Source organism: Heptranchias perlo, chromosome 34 (genome assembly GCF_035084215.1).
Source record: "Heptranchias perlo isolate sHepPer1 chromosome 34, sHepPer1.hap1, whole genome shotgun sequence".
Lineage (NCBI taxonomy): Eukaryota > Metazoa > Chordata > Chondrichthyes > Hexanchiformes > Hexanchidae > Heptranchias > Heptranchias perlo.
In genome coordinates, this window is record NC_090358.1 from 6,857,295 (window position 1) to 6,879,907 (window position 22,613).

Sequence of the window (22,613 nt, forward strand, 5' to 3'; positions counted from 1 at the left end):
GATCTCAACTTGAGTGGTGATTGGGGCTCCACAGCTGGCCAAATAGACGTCAAGCTCGGCAGGGGGAGAAACCTAGATCAACCGGAGTTAACACATCAGCCATGATCTAACTGAATGATGGAAGAGGCTTGAGGGGCTAAGTGGCCTCCTCCAGTTCCTATATTCCTGGAGTTCCCACTCCTGACCGCTATCCAGTGAGCTCTGCTGGAAAATGGATGAGGGTAGGATCGAGCTCTGCTCTGCTTGCTGGTCCTTCCCTGTTCCCCACCCGCTTCCCTCCGCCCCGCCCCCCCCCCCCATCCCCCCAATCCCCCCAATGTATTAGCTTGCTGACGCTCACTGTCCAGCCTTCGACATGATGGGAGGTGAAATTGGATTTGGAGGGAAGGTAAAACAGGCAGAATTGCTTTTGGCGCCCGATATAGGACAAGTCTGAAGACAATGGTCCCGAATATCTCGCCGGGCCGATAACAGGTGCCCGCTTTGCCTCCCCGCCCCATGTCCAGTTTCACCCCCTGATGAGTCCTTGGGATGTACAGGAAGTCATCAGGTGTCATGGAACCATGGCAGCACCTACCGGGGGGGTGGGGGGAGGAAGAAAATCAGGGGAGAGAAAGAGAGGATGTACTGCAGCCATTTCACGTTTGATTACACTTCCCACGTCATCTCCCCTATTAGCCCAACATTATTCAGGTTAAAGACGGAACAATCTGTGTTGTGCAACTTTTCTTAACGACTGCTCTCGTTTCAGATCTCCAGAACAGGAACGCCCAAATCTGAGTAAAGTGTTACGGATCGTGGCCTTTGCTTACCCGTACCTCTTCGATAATATCCCACTGTTTTACAGGGTACGTTTGCAAACAAGTGATATCAATGACATAAGGAACTTTCTCTGCTGGGCTGCCCTGGGAAGTCTCTATATCTCTCATCTCTTAAGACCAGTAATCTTCCTGTAGCCTCTGGTGGTAATTATTGACGATAATAAGTTTAAATAGTAGTATTATTGGCTTCCTGGTGGCTTAGCCAGTTAGTATCTGAGCAATAAGACCAGGAAAGGCCAAGGTTCAATACCTGGTCTGTATTGACTCGACTGATCTCAGGTATTAGGGGCACGAAAACTGCTCTCACTGTCCCTGAGTTAAGGCAAAATCAGCCAGCGTTCCTGCCTCTGATAACTATCTAGCGTCTCCTGCTGGAAATTGTGCCTTAGTGGACTTGCATGAGGACAGGATTAGATTTGGCTGTGAAGGCCTCCATGGGGGAATAACCGGCTGACGTCAGGGCCGAGAAATTCAGAAACCGGCAGACTCCTGCTGCTCCTGACTCCACGTAAGCGTGAGTATAAAAAAGGCGAATTCAATGATCCATCAGTGGCCTCCAGCGGTCCCTTTAAGGAGAACCGGTGTAAACTCGGAGAAGCTGAGCGTGTGCCTGGTGCAAGCTTGGCCTAGTTTATGACTAATTTCGAGTGGGGGCCTCAAACAGGCATTCGGACCCCGATTCACATATTCCAGGCAGGCACCCCGCACGCTTGGAAGTTGCTGTATTTCAGTTTGGCAGCCGACACGCTTCTGGGGGAGATCTGGAGCGAGAGATTGCTCCCTGAAATTGGTCTCCCCCCATCCGCTTCCCCTCCCCAATTTTTCACCCAAAAAGTGGACACCAATTTCTCCCCCTTGTTCTCTAGGTTCACACATGAAGTACATAGATAAGGTACAGAGAGGCAGCAAGTGGGAACAAACCCCAAGTTGGAGTCAACGCCATTGGGAGAGGCAGAGGAAAACTGGAGAAAGGACAAATGTTTAAATCTTGGGGTCAGCCCATGATCTTCTGTCTGTTAAAGTGAATGGGTGGAAATCACAGGATGACAACCAGAGACGAGGAAAACTCCTAGCCTGGAACTCAAAACACTGGCCTGAAAGACCAAGTGTTACAAAGATTTAGATATTTCAGTATTTTAAAAAATAACATCGAAACTACAGCACAGAAACAGGCCATTCGGCCCAACTGGTCTATGCCAGCATTTATGCTCCATGTGAGCCTCCTCCCTCCCTACTTCATCTAACCCTATCAGGATAGCCTTCTATTCCTTTCTCCCTCATTTGCTTATCTAGTTTCCCCTTAAATCTATCTATGCTATTTGCCTTAACTACTCCTTGTGGGAGCAAGTTCCATGTTCTCACCACTCTTTGGGTAAAGAAGTTTCTCCTGTATTCGCTATTGGATTTATTAGCGACTATTTTATATTTATGACCTCTAGTTTTGGACTTCCCCGCAAGTGGAAACATTTTCTCCACGTCTACCCTATCAAAATCTTAAAGACCTCTATCAGGTCACCCCTCTCTAGAGAAGAGCCCCAGTCCGTTCAGCCTTTCCTGATAAGGATATCTTCTCAGTTCTGGTATCATCCTTGTGAATCTTTTTTGCACCCTCTCCAATGCCTCTACATCCTTTTTATAATATGGAGACCAGAACTGTGCACAATACTTCAAAAATAGATATATGTAAAGTGATAGCCACAAGGTTTACAAGCTGCAGACTCTGCTTTACAATCAAAATGCCATCTTTTGAAATATTTGATTGTTTTTGTGATGTTAGAAATATGTTCTGTTGTTTTTGGTAAATGAATTGTGGTGAAACTGAATGAGTTTCTGATTTTTTTTCTCTCTCTCTGCAGTTGTTCCTTTGTTCAGCAGAAGGCTGCACACACAATGAAACGATTCCTATCCACTACAGGCATGTGGCACTTGCCTTCTTGACCTGTTTCCTGTTTGCGACACACTTACCTGAGCGCCTTGCTCCAGGGACGTTTGACTACATCGGTAAGGACTTGAGAGGCACTGGAACCCCTCTACTATAAGCTCAATGTCATTCTTAGCTTTGTGACCCTTTAAGTTACCCCACTCATCCTGTGCTACATCCCCAAATCACAAGAACCAGATTCCTTCCCGTGCTCTGTCTAAAGCAGGACAGGGGGGGCAGGGTGGGAGCGGGGCACAGGGTGGGATCAAGGCTCGAGCGTGGAGTCTGCGTGTTGACGATGAACACCTTAATAACCTCAGTAATTAATGACTCCGCATCATGCGACACAGAAGTAAACAGGGTTAAAATTTGCTCTAAAAACTTGACCTTTGGAGCCCAGTTTACAATTTAGAAATTTCCAGACAGCTCATTCAAAAAAAAACAGATGTGAGCCAATCGTACTCCTGACTGCCAAGGAAGGCTGGTGGGATCTACCATGGCTGTGTGAGGCCCTCCCATTGGATAATGCACGAGGGCAGCTGTTGCATGCCTCATTTTGGATTTCTCCTTCCCTCCCTGTGTTTGGACCACATTGACCATAGCAATCCCTCCACCTGTCTGTAATTGGTCACTGAGAGGTCATTTTCTTTCTCTAGAGTTTAGAAGGTTAAGGGGTGATCTGATCGAAGTTTATAAGATATTAAGGGGAACCGATAGGGTGGATAGAGAGAAACTATTTCCGCTGGTTGGGGATTCTAGGAGTAGGGGGCACAGTCTAAAAATTAGAGCCAGACCTTTCAGGAGTGAGATTGGAAAACATTTCTACACACAAAGGGTGGTAGAAGTTTGGAACTCTCTTCCGCAAACGGCAATTGATACTAGCTCAATTGCTAATTTTAAATCTGAGATTGATAGCTTTTAGCCAACCAAAGGTATTAAGGGATATGGGCCAAAGGCAGATATATGGAGTTAGATCTTATCAAATGGCGGAGCGGGCTCGAGGGGCTGAATGGCCTACTCCCGTTCCTATGTTCCTTCACAAGTGGGAATTGGCTGGTCTCCATTTGATGTCATTTTCCCTCTTCCCCCTGAGGTAGAGAACTCGGCGTGTGAGAAATTAAGAGCACAAACCCAATACTTGCATCTTCCTTTCATGGATAAGATTGTTTTAATGTGTCTTCGGGTCTTTTCTATAATGTTTGCATGCTTTGTGACAACGTCCTTTCCAAATGTATTCCTTGAATATGTTGTTGAATATGTTCAAGGCTGAGATCGATAGATTTTTGGACTCTAGGGGAAATCAAGGGATATGGGAACCAGGCGGGAAAGTAGAGTTGAGGTCAAAGATCAGCCATGATCTTATTGATTGGCGGAGCAGGCTCGAGGGGCCATATGGCCTACTCCTGCTCCTATTTCTTATGTTCTTATATGTTCTTATGTTTCAGGTCATAGCCACCAGCTGTTTCACATCTGTGCAATCATAGGCACACATTTCCAGATGGAAGCCATAATCATGGACATGTCATTGCGCCACACTTGGCTCACACTTCACGCACCATTACCCTCTTTCATGGACACCATTGGTGCAGTTGGCTTTGCCCTTATGTTGAACCTCCTCATCATAGCACTGTTCTCTCTGGCTCTGTACTGGACACCAAAGTTACCTGAACTGAAATATGAACCCTTGAATGAGAAGTTCAAGATCGATTAGGACGCACCTCACCTTGAGCCGGCTGAAGAGGCCGAGATTACTGAAGGGGTTTAAGCACTTGGAGTACCACTTCAATCAGATACCGTGACATGCGGAAAAATGAAGTACATTCCTTTTTGAAAACAAATGCGTCTTCCAAATGATAGGCTGTGCCTTTAATGGGTGTATGGTAATCTTTTAATATGCTTGTGCCTGGTGCTGTAAATATTTAGATTACACCGTGCGGGTTTTTATTTAACGTGATTATAAAACTGCCCTTGGGGCAAGTTGAAGGCCATTTCAGCTGTAGTTGCTTGTGTTTCACCTCTGGTACTCAGGTATGCACTTCCTCCAATTAAAGGAGGTAAAAGCTCTCTCACTCCCACCCAGCTTTTGAGTGGAAAATAGCACTGTGCCTTTCCCTTGGAGCAGATTTGATTGTGCTATGTTCTGAGTGGCCTGGGTTTGAGAGTTTGGGGAGGAGGAATAGAGATGTTTTAAAGTACATGAAGCAGTGAGTGTTCTTGTCATTGGGGTGGTTAAGGGCTAATTATTAACTTAGATGTAAGAAGAAGCTGTCATCTCTGTTGACCTATGTCATACCAATCTAGGGCTGTAATCCTGAGAAAATGGTCCATCCTTCAGGGAAGCTGCAGTAGTCTCAGTATTGTCCCTGCCTGAGGCTGTAGGTCAGGCACTGCAACCAATCACTGAGGTAAAATTTCCGCTGGGGTTCCCACTTTCCCACCGTAACTTCGGCAGAAACCCGGAGATGCCGTTTCTCTGGGATTTCCACCGATCTTCCCCTGAACTTGCAGCAGGAGATAGGAAGAACCCCCATGGAAATTTCAGGTGACAGTGTCTTAGATATTTATCTGTAGGAAGGGTGCTGACAGTCAGAGATTTATTGTAAAATCACGCTCTTAAATACACAGAATATCTCTGATGTAGCATCTTCTGTTTTCACTCAATCACTAAATTGTAAAATTAAATCTAATTGTGAAGATATGTTGTCATCTATATTGTCAGTGTAACCAGACGCGGGTCTGTAACCCACAGTAAATGCACTATTAAGGCAGAGCAATGGGAGCTTTACAACAACAACAACTTGCTTTTATATAGCATCCTTAATGTAGTAAAAACGTTCCAAGGCGCTTCACAGGAGCGTATTCAGACATAATTTGACACCGTGCCACATAAGGAGATATTAGGACACGTGACCAAAAGCTTGGTCAAAGAGAGAGGTTTTAAGGAGCGTCTTAAAGGAGAGAGAGGCAGAGAGGTTTAGAGAGGGAATTCCAGAGTTTAGGCCGCCAATGGTGGAGCGAAGGAAATCGGGGATGCGCAAGAGGCCAGTATTGGAGGAGCGCAGAGATCTCGGAGGGCTGTAGGGCTGGAGGAGGTTACAGGGATAGGGAGGGGTGAGGCCATGGAGGGATTTGAAAACAAGGATGAGAATTTTAAAATCAAATTCAAAAATTCTACTCTGCATCTAACCCTGTACATTAATGTCTAAATGTGGCTTCTCGAAGTTGGTTGAAGTCCTTGTCGCCCTCCTTGGAATGACCCGATCTTGCCTGCAAGCAGATTTTTAAATTTTAAAGTCACAGAAAAGCTGCTTGTTTGGTTCGTAACTTCTTTGAAAACCATGGGAGGAGATTTCCTCTGATTGCTAGCTGCACTGTGTTAGTTACATTGTAAGTATTTCCTATATTTGTCACATCAGGGGAAATGAAAAAAAAGGGGGTTCTAAAAGAAGAGCATTATGATTTTTCTAAGAACAGTCACCGGAGGACAGCTCCCCTCCCACCTGTCAAAATGTACCCAGTTTTTTTTTCTAAGAATACCTTTTTTATATTTATATATCATGATCTTAGATTGAAATACATTGACTTCAGCAAATTAGCATCTCTTTCCTGAACGTCACAGGTCGAAGTTCAAGCTTCAGATATGATGTGCATCGCCAAATGGGCATCACATTTTAGGAAGGATGTCAAGATCTTAGAGAGGGTGCAGAGGAGATTTACTAGAATGGTAGCAGGGATGAGGAACTTCAGTTATGTGGAGAGACTGAAGAAGCTGGGATTGCTCTCCTTAGAGCAGAGAAGTTTGCGGAGGGGAATTAATAGAGGTGCTCAAAATTATGAAGGGTTTTGATAGATGGGGAGAAATGTTTCCATTGACAAAAGGGTCGATAACAGGAGTGCAGGAGGGACACAGATTTAAGATAATTAGCAAGAGAACCAGGGAGGAGATGAGGAGAATTTATTTGTACACAGCGAGGTGTTATGATCTGGAATGCACTACCTGAGAGGGTGATGGAAGCAGATTCAATAATAACTTTCAAAGGGGAATTGGATAAATACTTGAAAAGGAAAAATCTGCAGGGCTTTGGGGAAAGAGCAGGGAAGTGGGACTAATTGGAGAGCTCTTTCAAAGAGCCGGCACAGGCACAATGGGCTGAATGGCCTCGTTCTGTGCTGTAAGAGTCTATGAAATGGGTACCATGTGTGTATGAGGTTCCCCTGTGTGTGATACTAAAATAACAAAAATCTGGAGCACTTTGCTAAGATTTGAGCCTCGTATCTGACTGTACTTTCGTATGAAGAACCTGAGGGGTTAATTTGGAGGGGACGGGCACAATGGGTTAGTGCAGTGCCCATATACCTCTGAGATCCTGGGTTCAAATCTAGACCAGACTGACGGGATTAAAGTCTTATTTCTCTGCTGGCTGTAAGGGCTCTATTATCACTGCAGGTTGTCACAAAACAAACTTCAATGGGGAACTGCTGATGCACAGGTCACCATTGGCACCTGTGGTTGACAGTCTTGTCCAGGTGCGCGTCCCAGAAAAGGAAGAGGGTGGAACTTAGCAGTGAGGAGGTGGGACTCACACTTGTGTGGTGCCAGAGGGATTGTGCTCTCATCGCTGCAGAATGCTCTGCCAGAGTTGGTGATTGGAACAGGGATCGTGTCAACATTTAAGTATAGGTTAGATCGATAACTGAAGGAAAAGTGATATGGGAACAAGGCGGACGTATGGGATTAGGGCTACTGCTCATGTGGAGGAGAAACAACCAACGCGGACAGGTTGGGCCGAATGGCCTGTTTCCTTACCGTAATTTCTAGGTATGAAATTAGTTTGGGCGCTGTTAGCCAGGAGCCTAGTTTCCTGTCTCTGCTAATTTCAGTGAAGAAGTAGAGCTGGTTGTTGCATCTTTTTATTCACATGCAGTTTTTCACTAAAATGAGTGAAAATAGGGATTTAGGTTCCCTGATTCTGCAGTAAGCCTAGTATCTAGTGTGCATAGTCACATTTTGACACACTTCAAAGTGTCAAAAGTATAAAATTAGCGAAAGAAATTCAGTGATTTCATCCTGGCCTCCATTTGATGCCATTTTCCTTCTCTCGCTAAGATAGAGAACTCCTGGGGTAGATTTTGACTTTTGTGCGATCGTGTAAAACGGGCGATAGCGAATCAGCTATCCGTTTAACATCTCTCCCCATTGAAGTCAATTGAAATAATAATTGGGAGAGATGTGAAACCGGCTGCCGATTCACTCTCACCCATTTTACACTATTGCACAAAGTCAAGATCTACCCCAATGTGTGACTACTTGAAACTCCCTGTCACAGGTTTGTCTAGGCTGGTTCATGAAGAATGGCCACGTGGGTGAGGTACTGGAGAGCAACATCTGCGGAACCGTACCCCGGCAAGCAGAGATGGTGCCTTCTGGAATGGCAGTGGGGAGAAATTGGAATTAGAAAACTCAATGAATTAAGTCTTTTTTCAGTCCAGTGACTGTAATGGTGTGAAACTCTTTGAGCAATTGTAGAAACAGCATCAAACAACATAAGGAGAAAAAAATCCAACAGAAATAGCCAAAATCTTCCCAAATGTTTTGATGGGAAAGAATTAGTTAGGAAAGAAAGAACTTGCATTTATATAGCGCCTTTCATGACCACAGGACGTCCCAAAGTGCTTTACAGCCAATTAAGTACTTTTGAAGTGTAGTCACTGTTGTAATGTAGGAAACAGTAATTTAGTAACCTTAATCAACACGAGGGCAAAGTGGAAAATTGGACTTCGAATTGTGAGAGTATACAGACATCTCACCTGCTGCCCACTATTTTAACAGAGAACCTAATCCATTTATTTTGAATGGGTTAGTGCTTCTGTTAAAATAACAAACAAAGGAACCTGACATAAACATGTTAAGCTTTCAGATGCTAATATCACACAGCAAAACTCTACCCCACTGGTGTCCACTTTATATTTTAGAACTTTAGAACTAACCAGAAAACTAGACTGTCCCCGGCTCCAAACTCAAATCAGTGAGCAGTCCTAGTGGGAAATTAAATATATTATTAAAGATAAAGGTCAGAGATTTCAAAGTGAGACGAATGGTGTGCAAAGGATGCCAACTTTTTCAAAGCCCCTCGATTTGGAGGATGTTAGTGTAAGTTAAATTGGCTCAACATCGGTGCCAGTCTTGTGTGGATGTGAGACGGGCCACATATCTTTTTTTTTAAAAAAGCTCTGAAGTTTGTATTTTCTATTCCTTAATGTTAAGTCCAGTCGCTAAAGATCAAAGCTTCCATCCATCAATGATTGATTTTCTAGTTAATATAGTTACAGGGAATGTCAGTCCTAGTACAGTTTTGAAAGGGATTCCTGGATGGTTTTGGCATCAGTAGCTACGTGTTACTTAAAGTCACGTCGCGATTTTGCAGACATTGATCATTTGATGGGATGGTGGCAGAGTAGATGGAAACAGACTGTTTCCAATGATTGAGGTGACATAGATATAAGATTCAATGTAAGAGATTTAGGACAGAGAGCAGGAGGAACTTCTTTACACAGAGTTGTGAAATGCACTACTGATTGAAGCAGAGATGGTGCCAACACTTAAGAATAGGAAGTTGAAGGCAATGGGAATAAAGGGATATGGGAACAGAACAGGCACATGGGGTTAGGATTACTGCTTGTGTGGTGGATAAACACCCAACATGAGCTGGTTTGGACAGAATGTATTGTTTCTATGTTGTAATTTCTATGTAATTGTAAGTAACCTTGATGTGTTTGGCCTGTTTCTGAAGTTTAAACCATGTTTTCTGTCATGACTGTGGGCTCTTTGGGGTAGGGGTTCCCACTACCCCAATTTATGTGAAGATGGAGGGTACGGATGTACCTTAAGCCAGGAGTGTTTTTTGCACCCAGCAACCGATCCGCCTCTCTCTTCCCTCAACCCTAACTTTTCCCTCCCCTTGTCCCTGGGACTTGACTGTAGACACCAACCCTGTCGACATCACCATGCCTTCCTGTTCTCTTAATCCACGTAAACAAAAAGGTGACAAACGAGAGATGTTCTGAATCCCTCTCGGCTGCTGTCGAGACAATAGTGAAATGGGCACATTGTCTTTACCTTCCGAAACCCATAAGCAGGGAAATGACTCAGTGAGATTCTTCATCCTTCAAACTGGGCAACTCTGACACATTCATCTGCATATGGATCTTGTTAAACACTGCCATTAACCTATGGTATTTGCTTACTATGTCCTGTGGCTTGGTACAATATTCTTATTGCTGTAACACAGGTTCTGGATTTGTTTTAATTGAGAAACCTGGGTGAAGGCCCACAGTGCAGGACATCACCACGGTTGTAAAGAGAAGGTAAATCAAAATCAAAAGGGCAGTTGACAGTAAGATTGGATTTGTGTAGATTATAGAAGGAAGAGGAGACTTGAGAACGTTAAGGAGTTTCACGGTTTTGAGACCCTGGGAAAGAATGAGTAGGGGATGAATCAGAATAGGAATGTAATGAAACTTAATCGCAACATGGTGGGAGGCAGAACGATAGGTGCTGAGGTTGATGAGTTGGCAGAATAAGACTTCTCGGGGAGTATTTCTTCAGGTCCCGTTAATCATTTACTCAAATAAATATTCTTATGGAGACTGTTGTTTCATGTTGCACATTGTCCGGCGGACGTGCTGACTGAACTATGTATTGATGGCAGACCATCAAATGTAACATGCCAATGAGTGGAAACCAGGTGTGGTCCCTCCGAGACATTGAGATGAAATTGCCCAGAGCATTTCTCTCGCTCATCCTGGCATCTGGGAGCGAAGCTTGGAAATTGAGATGGGCAGAGACCCAGAGAGACGGGCCAAGCCCCCACAGCGCAGGACATCACCAAGGTCGAAAAGAGTAGGAAAGAAGATGGGATAAATCAGGAAGTATTGAATAGGCAACGCCAAACATAGGATTTCAAAAGCCTGTAAATTGTCGGAGGAAGGGTAGATTGAGGGAGGTAAGGAGTTCGACGGATGAGGCCACGGGAAAGAATAAAGTCGGATTAGGAAACGGTGTGATGAATCTTGATTTCAACAATTTGTTGATGATTAGGATAAGGAGTTAAGATTATTTGAAAAGTATCACCAATGTATTCTTTTAGCAATCTTCTGCACATTTTTGTCTGATCTTTTCGGCAATGTCCAGCTTTTAATGACCAGTACATGGGGCAAAAGCTAAAACTGGACATAAGATATGCTTTGGGCAGACTTTACTGCTGCACAAATGTATCTCTCAGTCATAAAACTCGTATGTAAGAAAGCACATTGTGAATATATTTATGATGTGAATAATTACTGCTGATAGTCACATCTGTTCATGTTATTGTAATATTATGGGATGGTGATAAGGGGACCCGTGATAGCAAATTTCAATCCAATTTTCAAATTGTATCTGAAAGCCATCTGGGAATCTTGATGCAGATGTACCAAACCCAAAGTCTCCCTACCAAGGTGCTACTTCAAGTCTGGGATGCAAATGGTATTTTAGGATGTAAATAACAAGATTTATTTTTTAAATAATTTGAATGGACAGAGAGCTGTGAGGAACAGCCCGTAATTTCCTGATGTGCACCCCCAGTGCTTGGGACTCTCTCTGTGCCAGGAGGATGCGTGCATTCAGCAAATTGGCCCTTAACTCTGAATGCAAATACCGAATCGGTGTGTCCCGCACAGTCATTATAATCGTGTTCGCGTGTGGAGGAAATGGGAACCCCAACTGATTACAATTCCTGACAAAACCACAGTTTCTGCTAAAAAATCTCAGAAGAGTTTGAAACGTTATTTGTGAAAACACAGTCTTAGAATTTCGTTCCAATAATTTGTTGTTGCTTTTAAGCAGAATCTGTAATTGTACAGAGGATATTCCAGTGCCTTGGTTATGAATGGTGAACCAATTATTCATTAAATAGACCAGCATTTAACTAGCTTAACTACTCTAACCCAACTACTCTAATGGAAATATTAATGCAGATTTAATTACAGGTGGGAGAAGAGCCTCAAAATAACTAGGGATAGTACCTTAACTTTATAGAATGTTATGTTTGATTACATATTAAATTTGGAGCAGCCAATTATTTAAGTGACAATATCTGGCTGAAGATGGTTGCAAATGCTTCAGCCTTGTCTTTTGCACTCACGTTCTGGACTCCGCCATCATTGAGGATGGGGATGTTTACAGATCCTCCTCCTCCTCCTGTTAGTTGTTTAATTGTCCACCACCATTCATGACTGGATGTGGCAGGACTGCAGAGCTTTGATCTGATCCGTTGGTTGTGGAATCACTTAGCTCTGTCTATAGCATGCTGTTTCCGCTGTTTAGCATGCATGTAGTCCTGAGTTGTACCTTCACCAGGTTGGCACCTCATTTTGAGGTAAGCCTGGTGCTGCTCCTGGCATGCTCTTCTACACTTCTCATTGAACCAGGGTTGATCCTCTTGCTTGTTGGTAATGGTAGAGTGAGGAATATGCCGGGCCATGAGGTTACAGATTGTGCTGGATTACAATTCTGCTGCTGCTGATGGCCCACAGTGCCTCATGGATGCCCAGTTTTGAGCTGCTAGATCTGTTCTGAATCTATCCCATTTAGCACAGTGATAGTGCCACACAACACATTGGATGGTGTCCTCAGTGCCGAGACAGCACTTCATCTCCACGAGGACTATGTAGTGGTCACTCCTACCAATACTGTCATGGACAGATGCATCTGCGACAGGTAGATTGGTGAGGATGAGGTCAAGTAGGTTTTTACCTCGTGTTGGTTCGCTCACCACCTGCTCACAGGCCCAGTCTGGCAGCTCTGTCCTTCAGGACTCGGCCAGCTCGGTCAGTAGTGGTGCTACCGAGACACTCTTGGTGATGAACATTGAAGTCCCCCACCCAGAGTACATTCTATGCCCTTGCTACCCTCATTGTTTCCTCCAAGTGGTGCTCAGCTGAGGGAGGGCGGTAGGTGGTGATCAGTAGGAGGTTTCCTTGCCCATGTTTGACCTGATGCCATGAGATTTCATGGGGTCCGGAGTCAATGTTGAGGACTCCCAGGGCCGCTCCCTCCTGACTGTATGTCACTGTACCGCCACCTCTGGTCGGTCTGTCCTGCCGGTGGGACAGGACATACCCAGGGATGGTAATGGAAGAGTCTGGGATGTTGGCTGAAAGGTATGATTCTGTGAGGATGGCTATGTCAGGCAGTTGCTTGACTAGTCTGTGGGACAGGTCTCCCAATTTTGGCACAAGGCCCCAGAGGTTAGTGAGGAGGACTTTGCAGGGTCGACTGGGCTTGGTTTGCCTTTGTCGTGTCTGGTGCCTAGGGTCCGTCCAGTTTTATTCTTCTTATGACTTTTTTAAAGCGAGATTGTACAACTGAGTGGCTTGCTAAGTAATTTCAGAGGGCAATTAAGAATCAACCACATTGCTGTGGGTCTGGAGTCACATATAGGCCAGACTGGGTAAGGACAGCAGGTTTTCTTCTCTAAATGGGCATTTGTGAACCAGATGAGTTTTACAACAATCCGGTAGTTTCATGGCCACTATTACTAGTGCTAGTTTTTTTAATTCCAGATTTTTATTTAATTCCCCAGCTGCCGTAGTAGGATTTGAACTCATAAACTCCGGATTATTAGTCTAGGCCTCTGGATTACTAGTCCAGTAATATAACCACTATGTTACCATACATCATCAGATAACGAAGCAGTCCATGCCCACATGCAGCAAGACCTGGACAACATCCAGGCTTGGGCTGATAAGTGGTAAGTAACATTCGCGCCAGACAAGTGCCAGGCAATGACCATCTCCAACAAGAGAGAATCTAACCACCTCCCCTTTATATTCAACGGCATTACCATCACCGAATCCCCCACCATCAACATCCTGGGGGTCATCATTGACCAGAAACTTAACTGGACCAGCCATATAAATACTGCCTTCCAAAACAAGTCAGAGGCTGGGTATTCTGCGGTGAGTAACTGACCTCCTGACTCCCCAAAGCCTTTCCACCACCTACAAGGCACAAGTCAGGAGGGTGATGGAATACTCTCCACTTCCCTGGATGAGTGCAGCTCCAACAACACTCAAGAAACTTGACACCAGACAGGACAAAGCAGCCCGCTTGATTGGCACCCCATCCACCACCCTAAACATTCACTCCCTTCACCACCGGTGCACTGTGGCTGCAGTGTGTACCATCTGTACTGCAGCAACTCGCCAAGGCTTCTTCAACAGCACCTCCCAAACCCGCGACCTCTACCACCTATTAGGACAAGGGCAGCAGGCACATGGGGACAACACCACCTGCACATTGCCCTCCAAGTCACACACCATCCCGACTTGGAAATATATTGCCGTTCCTTCATCGTCACTGGGTCAAAATCCTAGAACTCCCTTCCTAACAGCACTATGGGAGAACCTTCACCACATGGACTGCAGCGGTTCAAGAAGGCGGCTCACCACCACCTTCTCAAGGGCAATTAGGGATGGGCAATAAATGCTGGCCTTGCCAGCGACGGCCGCATCCCATGAACGAATAAAAAAAATATATATTTTGATGCAATGATTAATTATATTGAAAATTAGATACAAGCTCCTCCCAAAGTTCTGTTTTAAGAATTAAGTCTTTATGAGGGTTCAACAGATCATTGAACGATTATATTTATGCGTGAATAGTGATTGTAAAATCATATCTAATTGCTTCTAAACTAAGAAAAGAATGTGTGGTTATTAAGAGGTGCTTAGGTGCTGGACTTTAATTTCTTAGACCTGGGTTCAAATCCAGTTCAGACTGATACAAGGTAAATCTGACTGTAAGGATCCTACATGAACTGAGTTTGGGCAGTCTCAATCCAGATACTATGGAGCAAGTTGCTCCTAATTTAGCACTAAATTGGCAACCTGACTCGGAGAGGCGTCTGGTCGCTGCTCGTCAACCATCAGGTGACTGTGAGGAAGGGGGGGAAGAAACGTCACACTGGTGCTTTTCTGATTTTGGGACTGAGGCAGTGTAGCCTTTACACCAACACTATACCTGACCTGGGACTGCCTGATACTGACACTAAGGGGTAGAAATTCGTCTTTGGGCAGCAGCGCAAAACATGCGGTGTCGCGTTGACCGCCCTTTATATGCCCCGCCTGAAATGGAACTCTGTAGTGAGTGGGACGTACAACGGGCGGCAGATACGATAGCGCTAACGTTTTGTGCTAGCGCCTGAAACAATTTTCCACCCCTTGGGTGCCTTAAATGGAAAGTGTTCCATTCCCCAGCACTGACATCACCCACCTCGTGTGAGCACAAAATCTACACAAAAGTAGTAAAAGAAAAACACAATTGCTTTTAAAACAAAACTAAAAAGTACGTTGCAGTGCTTAATATATCTTAGAGCTGCACAATGTTGTCTTTTATAAAGCGCATGCTGCTGTCTTGTGGAAATGATAGGATACAACTACAAGAGGTGTTTAAATGTAATTGTGGCTTAAGCACTATTGACTAATCATGAGCACTGTGACTGATTTACCAACGGGTATTGATGGTTTCTAAATTAACCATTATTTTTTTTCCATTAGAAATACAGAATATGGATTAAAAATATCCTGAGTGCTTCCTCAGTTCAGTAATATTCGGAGAAGTGCCTGCAGACATCCCAGATTTACATGAGTCTAGAAACTTTGCTTTTAGTCAATTAACCTTTACCCTGCTGAACAAACAGAAACAGAACTGTTACCCCAACGATAATGTAGAAAATGTTCAAAGAGAATGAAAAAGAAAACACACTTTTTTAATGCCCCTATGATTTTTCTCCTGAGTTGCTCATAGCAGTGTCCAGGAGATTAATCTTTAATTCCTGGAGGCCCCAGGACAATCCTGGAGGGTTGGCAACCCTACTACTAACTGAGACAAGCTGCCACACTGACGCAAAGCTCTGCTCACGCTGTGGAGGCTTTGATACAGAGCTAGCAACATAACCCAGAGCTACTGGCTGCACATCACACTCTGAGACTACCCATCTGGGTATTGTAGCACTTTTAGTCGCAGTAACACTGAAGAACAGTTCTTTGTACGTGCTCCAAACTTATACAGAACACAAGCCTAAGTCCAGAAATAGTTTTTCTGCTTGTTGTAAAACAGGTTGCTGGTATTCTCCTGCTGTTTTCAAGGTTTTTTTAAATCCAGGTTATAAGCACTAGCACTGTGAAGGGACACACTCCCTTGTAATTTACTTGGAACATGTCTGTTCAACAATTTAAAATAAGCAGATGAATTTTTTACTACATTTTCAGTTGTTACATAAAATAAGCTTAGAAAATATGCAGCGTGATATTACCTTATGGTGCTCAATGCATTTATTTTATGCCTCCAAAACTAGGGGCCATAAATATAAGATAGTCACCAATAAATCCAATAGGGAATTCAGGGGAAACTTCTTTACCCTTTTAGGATGTGGAACTCGCTACCATGTGGAGTAGTTGAGGTGAATAGCATAGATGCATTTAAGGGGAAGCTAGATAAACACATGAGGGAGAAAGGAATAGAAGGATATGTTGACAGGGTTAGATGAAGTGGGGAGGGAGGAGGCTCGTGTGGAGCATAAACACCAGCATAGACCAGTTGGGCTGAATGGCCTGTTTCTGTGCTGTAAATTCTATATAATTAAAATGGTGGACAAAGTAATATCGTACAAATACATTGCCTGACAACGCAGCACAATTTCTAGGCTATGCAATGACTATAAGCCGCTGTTAACTGTAGCACTTTTGGTTATAACTCAAACCTGCTTTGCTTGTGACTGACCCTTTAAAAGGGGAAAACATATACAGGTAAAATGCTCCCTAATATTTAATGTTATAAAAGAGTGCCAACTATACAGCCACTGGCTAATAGTCTCAGTTGCTGCTTGTTCTTGTGTTTTATGCTTTATGAACTACTGACCAGAGACAGTCAGGGGAAATGGTTTATGTTGAATCCCTTTTGAGCGACAATGTGAAGTTCCTGCTCCACCAGTCCCAAACCACGGCCCAGATACCAGAAGGAGCTTCTTCACACAACGGGTGATAACTGACTGGAATCATCCACCAGTTGAGGCAAGAGAAACACAGGCTTTAGGGGTGATCAGAGCATCTATTAAATGTTGAGCTGGGAGAGCTGGGTGGAGCAAGTTTCGATGGACCAAGTGGCACTTTCTCATCGATTAATTTTTCTTATGCTCTCGTGTCACTGAAGAGGGGATTCTGCACAACATTTTTGGTCCCATGCTGACCTTGGGCAGTTTTAAAATATAATGAAGATGGGCAAATGAAGGACGGCAGTAAGTGTACAGATACCCTCCTGTATTATATTTCAGATTATATGGGCATTCAGACAAATTCACTTTTCCCTTTTAAGGGGGTTGTTTAGTAAGTCATCATCATCATCAGTTGGCCTAAGGCAGATTCTGGCCGAATTCTCCCTTCTCCAGACAACTCTGTCTTTTGCGTCTCTCCACATGATTCTCCCATTCTTCAGGTCGTCCAGTAGTTTCCTTCTTTTCTTTCCTCTTGGTCTTTTTCCTTCCATCTGCCCTTCCAACACCACTTTCAACATCCCATCCCCTCTCAGCACATGCCCAATTCAATTAATTTGCCTTTTTCTGATAACATTAATCAAACCATGTTCTTCTATAAGTATGCATTACAAACGCATGTAATGTAGTGGGAAGGCAAATCCCGTGTGCATGTAAACTTTTCACTCTGTAATTACACCCTTCTGCTACTGGTGGTGCTACAGTGCTCCCGGTGGGAGGAGGGTGGTACTTAAAGTGTGACAAGTTTACATAGGCAGTTTCCATTATAAATGTAGGTGTAGGAATTTGTAATGGAACAAGTTGTCAGGAAACAAAAGGAAAAACAACCTTGCATTTATATATTTCAGGATGCTCCAAAGCACTTTACAGCAATATTAGTTAATCTGTTTTGGTGGTGTTGGATGAGGGGATAAACATTTACCAGGACACTGGGGAGAACTCCCCTGCTCTTTGGTTTAACGTCTCATCGGAAAGACGGCACCTCCGGCAGTACTGCACTGAAGTAGCGGTGCTCAGGTCTCTGGAACCAACGACTTACCCACTCAGGCAAGAGTGTTACCCACTGAGCCAAGCTGATAGTTGCACACACAAGTGTGTGGAGATGTAAGATTTTTAATATATTAATAGATTGTATATTGGCTGACAATGTAATCAATTTGGGCAAAAAAAAAACACTATGGGCTAAAAATTGCGAGAATCCATGGCAGTGCACCTGTGATTTTCTGATAAACCGTCACAGGCCCCACAGGTGACTCCAGTCTCTGAGAATTTAGCCCCAAATGCACAGTCCAAATTTAAAGCCATGCCTTAGTTCAGAATAAGAATCATGTCTTTTTTTTCAATCTGAATTTGTAAAAATTTTAATGTTCATACTTACTTTTATGTTTTCGCAGTTGTTGACTTGTAATAAATTCTAAATCAACATAATCTGAAAACGTACGCACAAAAATTATTTACCCCGCGTTGCAGATAACTTTGATATCTCCGTGCTTTTATTTCGAAAAATCACACCTTTATGGTGTGGAGCAAAGAGAATGTATCATGGTCAGCTGTGAGATACGACAAATATCTCCATTTGTTGCAGTTCCTGGAGAGCATGGGGGCAAAATCACAAAAAACCGCCCCCTAAATCGACAGGCCTTGGCAATCTCACTCAGAGAGGCCTTGGCAATCTCACTCAGAGGCCGTGGGACCACTGATGTTGTGAATGGAAAACATGTCGCATCGGTGCAGCTTGGTGTGTCCTGCTGAGATTGGGGAAGAGTGAAAAGGGGCTTTACTTTACATCTTTCCCCGGGGCGTTACATGACTTGGGATTGCTTGACGCAATGGCGCCATGTATCCAAAATGGAAAGTCTTCCATCGCGCAACGCCAACAGCCCAGACCTCGATGAGCACAAAGTGAATTGGAAAATAAATAAATCAGTTTAAATAGTACTGTGAGCTCTCGCATACTCTGATATAATACCATGGGTCACAGAGGATGCAGTGAGCAGCAGCTGTACCATTGGTGTGAAGCAGTTTTTTGCTTTGCGCCAACACCAAGAATTTGTCGTGTAATTCCAGAATCATGGTGGAGCAGATTGAGATTCCCTCCACTGGGGAGTCTTGTGTCACTTTAGTTCAAAGTCAGATCAGACCTTGTCTTTGGATTCAGATTACAAATTTAGTGTGGGTGCAAAACTGTTTTGTGGTAAGTGCAGTCTTTGGCTTGCAAATAACGGAGAGAAGTAGGGAAAGTAACCTCTGTATTTCAGCCTTACCTTTTAATCGGCCACTACTTGATTTAAAGCTACTTCAGTCTAGCTATAGTGTATTTTTGACACGTCTGAAATACCTAGTTTAGGATTTACATGGGAATGTGCATTGTGTTGTTAGAACTGTTTCTGTTCTTGCATAGAGCTGTAATCAAGTTACTGTAATCAGATAACTGCACTAAAATTGCAACCTTGTTGTGATTCCCTTGGCTGCTCAAATGTCCTTTAAACGATGAGAATTCTAAATTTGAGACAGTAACTTGTTTGTGTAAGATTTTCTATTTTTGTTACATGGTTCACAACTAACACCAAATGTACAGTGTTTGTGGGAAAGTAAATAAAGTTATTTAAATATGAAAAGATAACGTCTTTTGTGGTGGAAAAGGAAGGGATGCCTCACTGCCTGATATTTGATATCTGCTTTATCGGCTGCAATCAACTTAATTATGCATCACGGGTGAAAGCGTTACTGGTATTTTCAGCTGTTCTGCTCCAACTGTGCCACATCACCGAGCTCCTTGATATCCCAGACCCCGTCTGGATTACATGGGTCTGGTATCTGTAGAGAATGGTAGTCCAGAATATGTGACTAGCCATTCATATGTTCATGACATGGTTTTGTTGCTACAGTGACTAACATTGTAACAGGTTGCTGTGACTACCATAGCAACAGGTTACCATGGCTAAAAAAACACACACATATTGTATTGAGGTTGCAGGGTCTGCTCCTCAACTCCTGGCTCCACTTGAGTCCCATGGTCCTGATCTTTGGCCACCTGGTGCAGAGTGGGGGGGTTGAGGGGTTAGGGAGTGTGTGGGGGGGGGTTGAGGGGTTAGGGAGGTAAGTTGGAGGACCTCCACGTGGGTCTGTTCCTGGGCCTGGCCAAGGTGGCCATCCACGGGTCCAGGCCGGATGCGGCCCGTGGGGTTGGTCGCTCTGGCCGCTTGTCTCTCTTACCCGACTTTGTCCGTGCCCGGTTGGCCCTGGAGAGGGAACACGTGGTGTCTGCCCGAATGCTTGACTCCCTCCGGTCGGCACCGCAGGGACTGGAGGTTGTGGTGGACACGGGCAAATAATATTAATTAAGTTCATAAGTTTCCTTTGTTTTTGCTTAAGTTCTTTATTAGTTGTGCCCCTCTAAAAGGTGTGGGGGGGGTACTTTTGTTTGATGACACTGGGGCAACCCAGTGTCTCCTGATAACTTTACTAAGAAAAGGCATCTCAAGTGATGTGGACATTAAAAAGAAATGGCAACATATTTTCATACAATTAATTGGCAGCCAAGGGCACATTTTCTTCACACTCTTCAGTGCTAATGTGTTTAATATAATCTGAAAATAAAACAGAATTATCAGTGTTCGACAGATGGTGGGAGGCAAAACAATGAACATGAGGGCTAGCTCTCTACATTAAAATCTTATCACATCGTTTCCATATAAATAATACTTGTCATTCTTCTTACACAAAATATTTTCTTAAATGGAACCGAGTAGCCTCAGGAGCTGACACTTCTGTCTCGAACTGCTCACAAATTCACTCCCAGGATTATCCAGGGGCCTAGGGATTTGACCAGCTTGGGCTTTCAACTTGGTTAAAAAATTTGCTACGATTTAAATTTTAAATGGTAACAAGTTATTTCAACTTAGAGGCTAAACTTTCGTTATAACTTGAAATGGTTTTATTATTTCAAATTAGTGACATAAACGTTTGGTTCTGGTGTGAAAGTATAATGAGTGGAATAATTCAGAGATCTGATTGCTCCCTGGTAAGTCCATGCTTTAACAGCAACTAATCAGTAAAGAGTAGCTACGACCAATGCCACATGGTTCCAATGGACCAACTGGCTTGCTACAAATGAACACTTAGATCATGGACCAATCAATTCAGTACAAAGGGACACTCAAATGCACACTCAGTTTTTTTGATGATATAAACATATTGATTGCAATAACTAACCTTTGGTGAGACCTTTGAGGAATTCTGTAGCATTTCTTGTCTCTTACATGCTATTCAGTCAGGTCGAGCCATCAGATAAGCATCATACCCTGTCATGCATCCTCTTAATACATATAAAATAGCACATTGGTCAGAGTGTATTACAGGGCAATGCCAACATGCATTATTGCCCTTACACCTGAGTTAGTTAAAAGGTTTATTACTTTATATTTCCAGTTTTCTCTCCTCCTCTTGTAAAAACACTGATTAGAAAAAAAACTGCTGAATAAGTCATGGACGGCAGAGTGGCGAAAGATAAGAGTTGTGAAAGAGATGAGGGTCCTAAAACTAGTTGCCTTCGGGCAGTAGCAGGACACCGGATCGCAAAACGGGTAAGAAAAGAGGACGGAAGTACAATTTACGGACAACACCAAGTTGGAGGGGATCGTTAATACCGAAGAGGACTGCGATAAAATACAGGAAGACATTAATGAACTTGTGTAATTGGCAAATGAATTTCAATATAGATAAGTGTGGGGTATTACATTTTGGTAGGAAGAATAAAGGGAGCCACATACTGCTTGGATAATGAGTCTAAATGGGATAGAGGAGCAGAGGGATCTGGGGATACAGATACAAAAATCACTAAATACAGCCATAAAAAAGCAAACCAAGCACTAGGGGTCATTTCTAGAGGGATAGAATTGAACGTTGTATAGAACCTGGGTTAGACCACACTTGGAGAACTGTAAATAGTTCTGGTCTCCATATTATAAATGATATAGAGACACTGGAGAAAGTGCAAAAAAGATTTATTGGGATGATACCTGAACTGAGAGGTTACACTTATCAGGAAAGATTGAGCAGGCTGGGGCTCTTTTCTCCAGAAAAAAGACTGAGGGGTGACCTGATAGAGGGCTTTAAGATTACGAAAGGGTTTGATAAGATAGACGTAGAGAAGGTGTTTCCATTTGCAGGGGAGACAAGAACTGGGGGCCATAAATATAAGATAGTCACTAATAAATCCAATAGGGAATTCAGCAGAAACTTCTTTACCCAGAGAGTGGTTAGAATGTGGAACTCGCTCCCACAAGTTGAGGCGAATAGCATAGATGCATTGAAGGGGAAGCTAGATCAGAACATGAGGGAGAAAGGAATAGAAAGATATGCTGATAGTGTGAAATGAAGTGAGGAAGGAGGAGGCTCGTGTGGAGCATAAACACCGACTTTTTGTGCTGTACATTCTATGTAATTTTATGTGAAAACAGAGAATTAGAAAAAAAAAGAATCTGACAACAATTTCCAGACTGCAGGGGTGAGGCTGCACAGCTAATTGTCCCTTTGTTGGCCTCCCAGGTGGAAAGATCTGTGAGGGCCAGAAATCACGACACTGCCAAGTCACCTGCACCATTACTTTTCAGTCCAAGGGGGTACGGCGAAAAAGGGGTGGAAATCCAGGAAGTTGATGATCGCCATTGGCTGCAATGGAGGGCTGAGTGACCAGAACGACCTTTTATTGGCTTAGTCCAAGGTATCGACGCAGCAACGCAAATGTCCCAGCAAATCATGGCGCAGGACAACTAATGG

General features: G+C 43.7%; 1 protein-coding gene across 1 annotated transcript in view; it reads left to right on the top strand.

Moving 5' to 3' along the window:
- The window catches only part of LOC137301746 (membrane progestin receptor gamma-B-like), a 72,852-nt gene extending 53,836 nt beyond the window's left edge, over positions 1-19,016 (top strand). The window contains exons 6-8 of the mRNA XM_067971364.1: positions 752-848; positions 2,678-2,822; positions 4,188-19,016. Coding sequence (XP_067827465.1) covers positions 752-848; positions 2,678-2,822; positions 4,188-4,453 — 508 coding nt within the window. The 3' untranslated portion in view covers positions 4,454-19,016. The remainder of the gene's footprint in view (positions 1-751; positions 849-2,677; positions 2,823-4,187) is intronic.
- Positions 19,017-22,613: the final 3,597 nt, after the last annotated feature.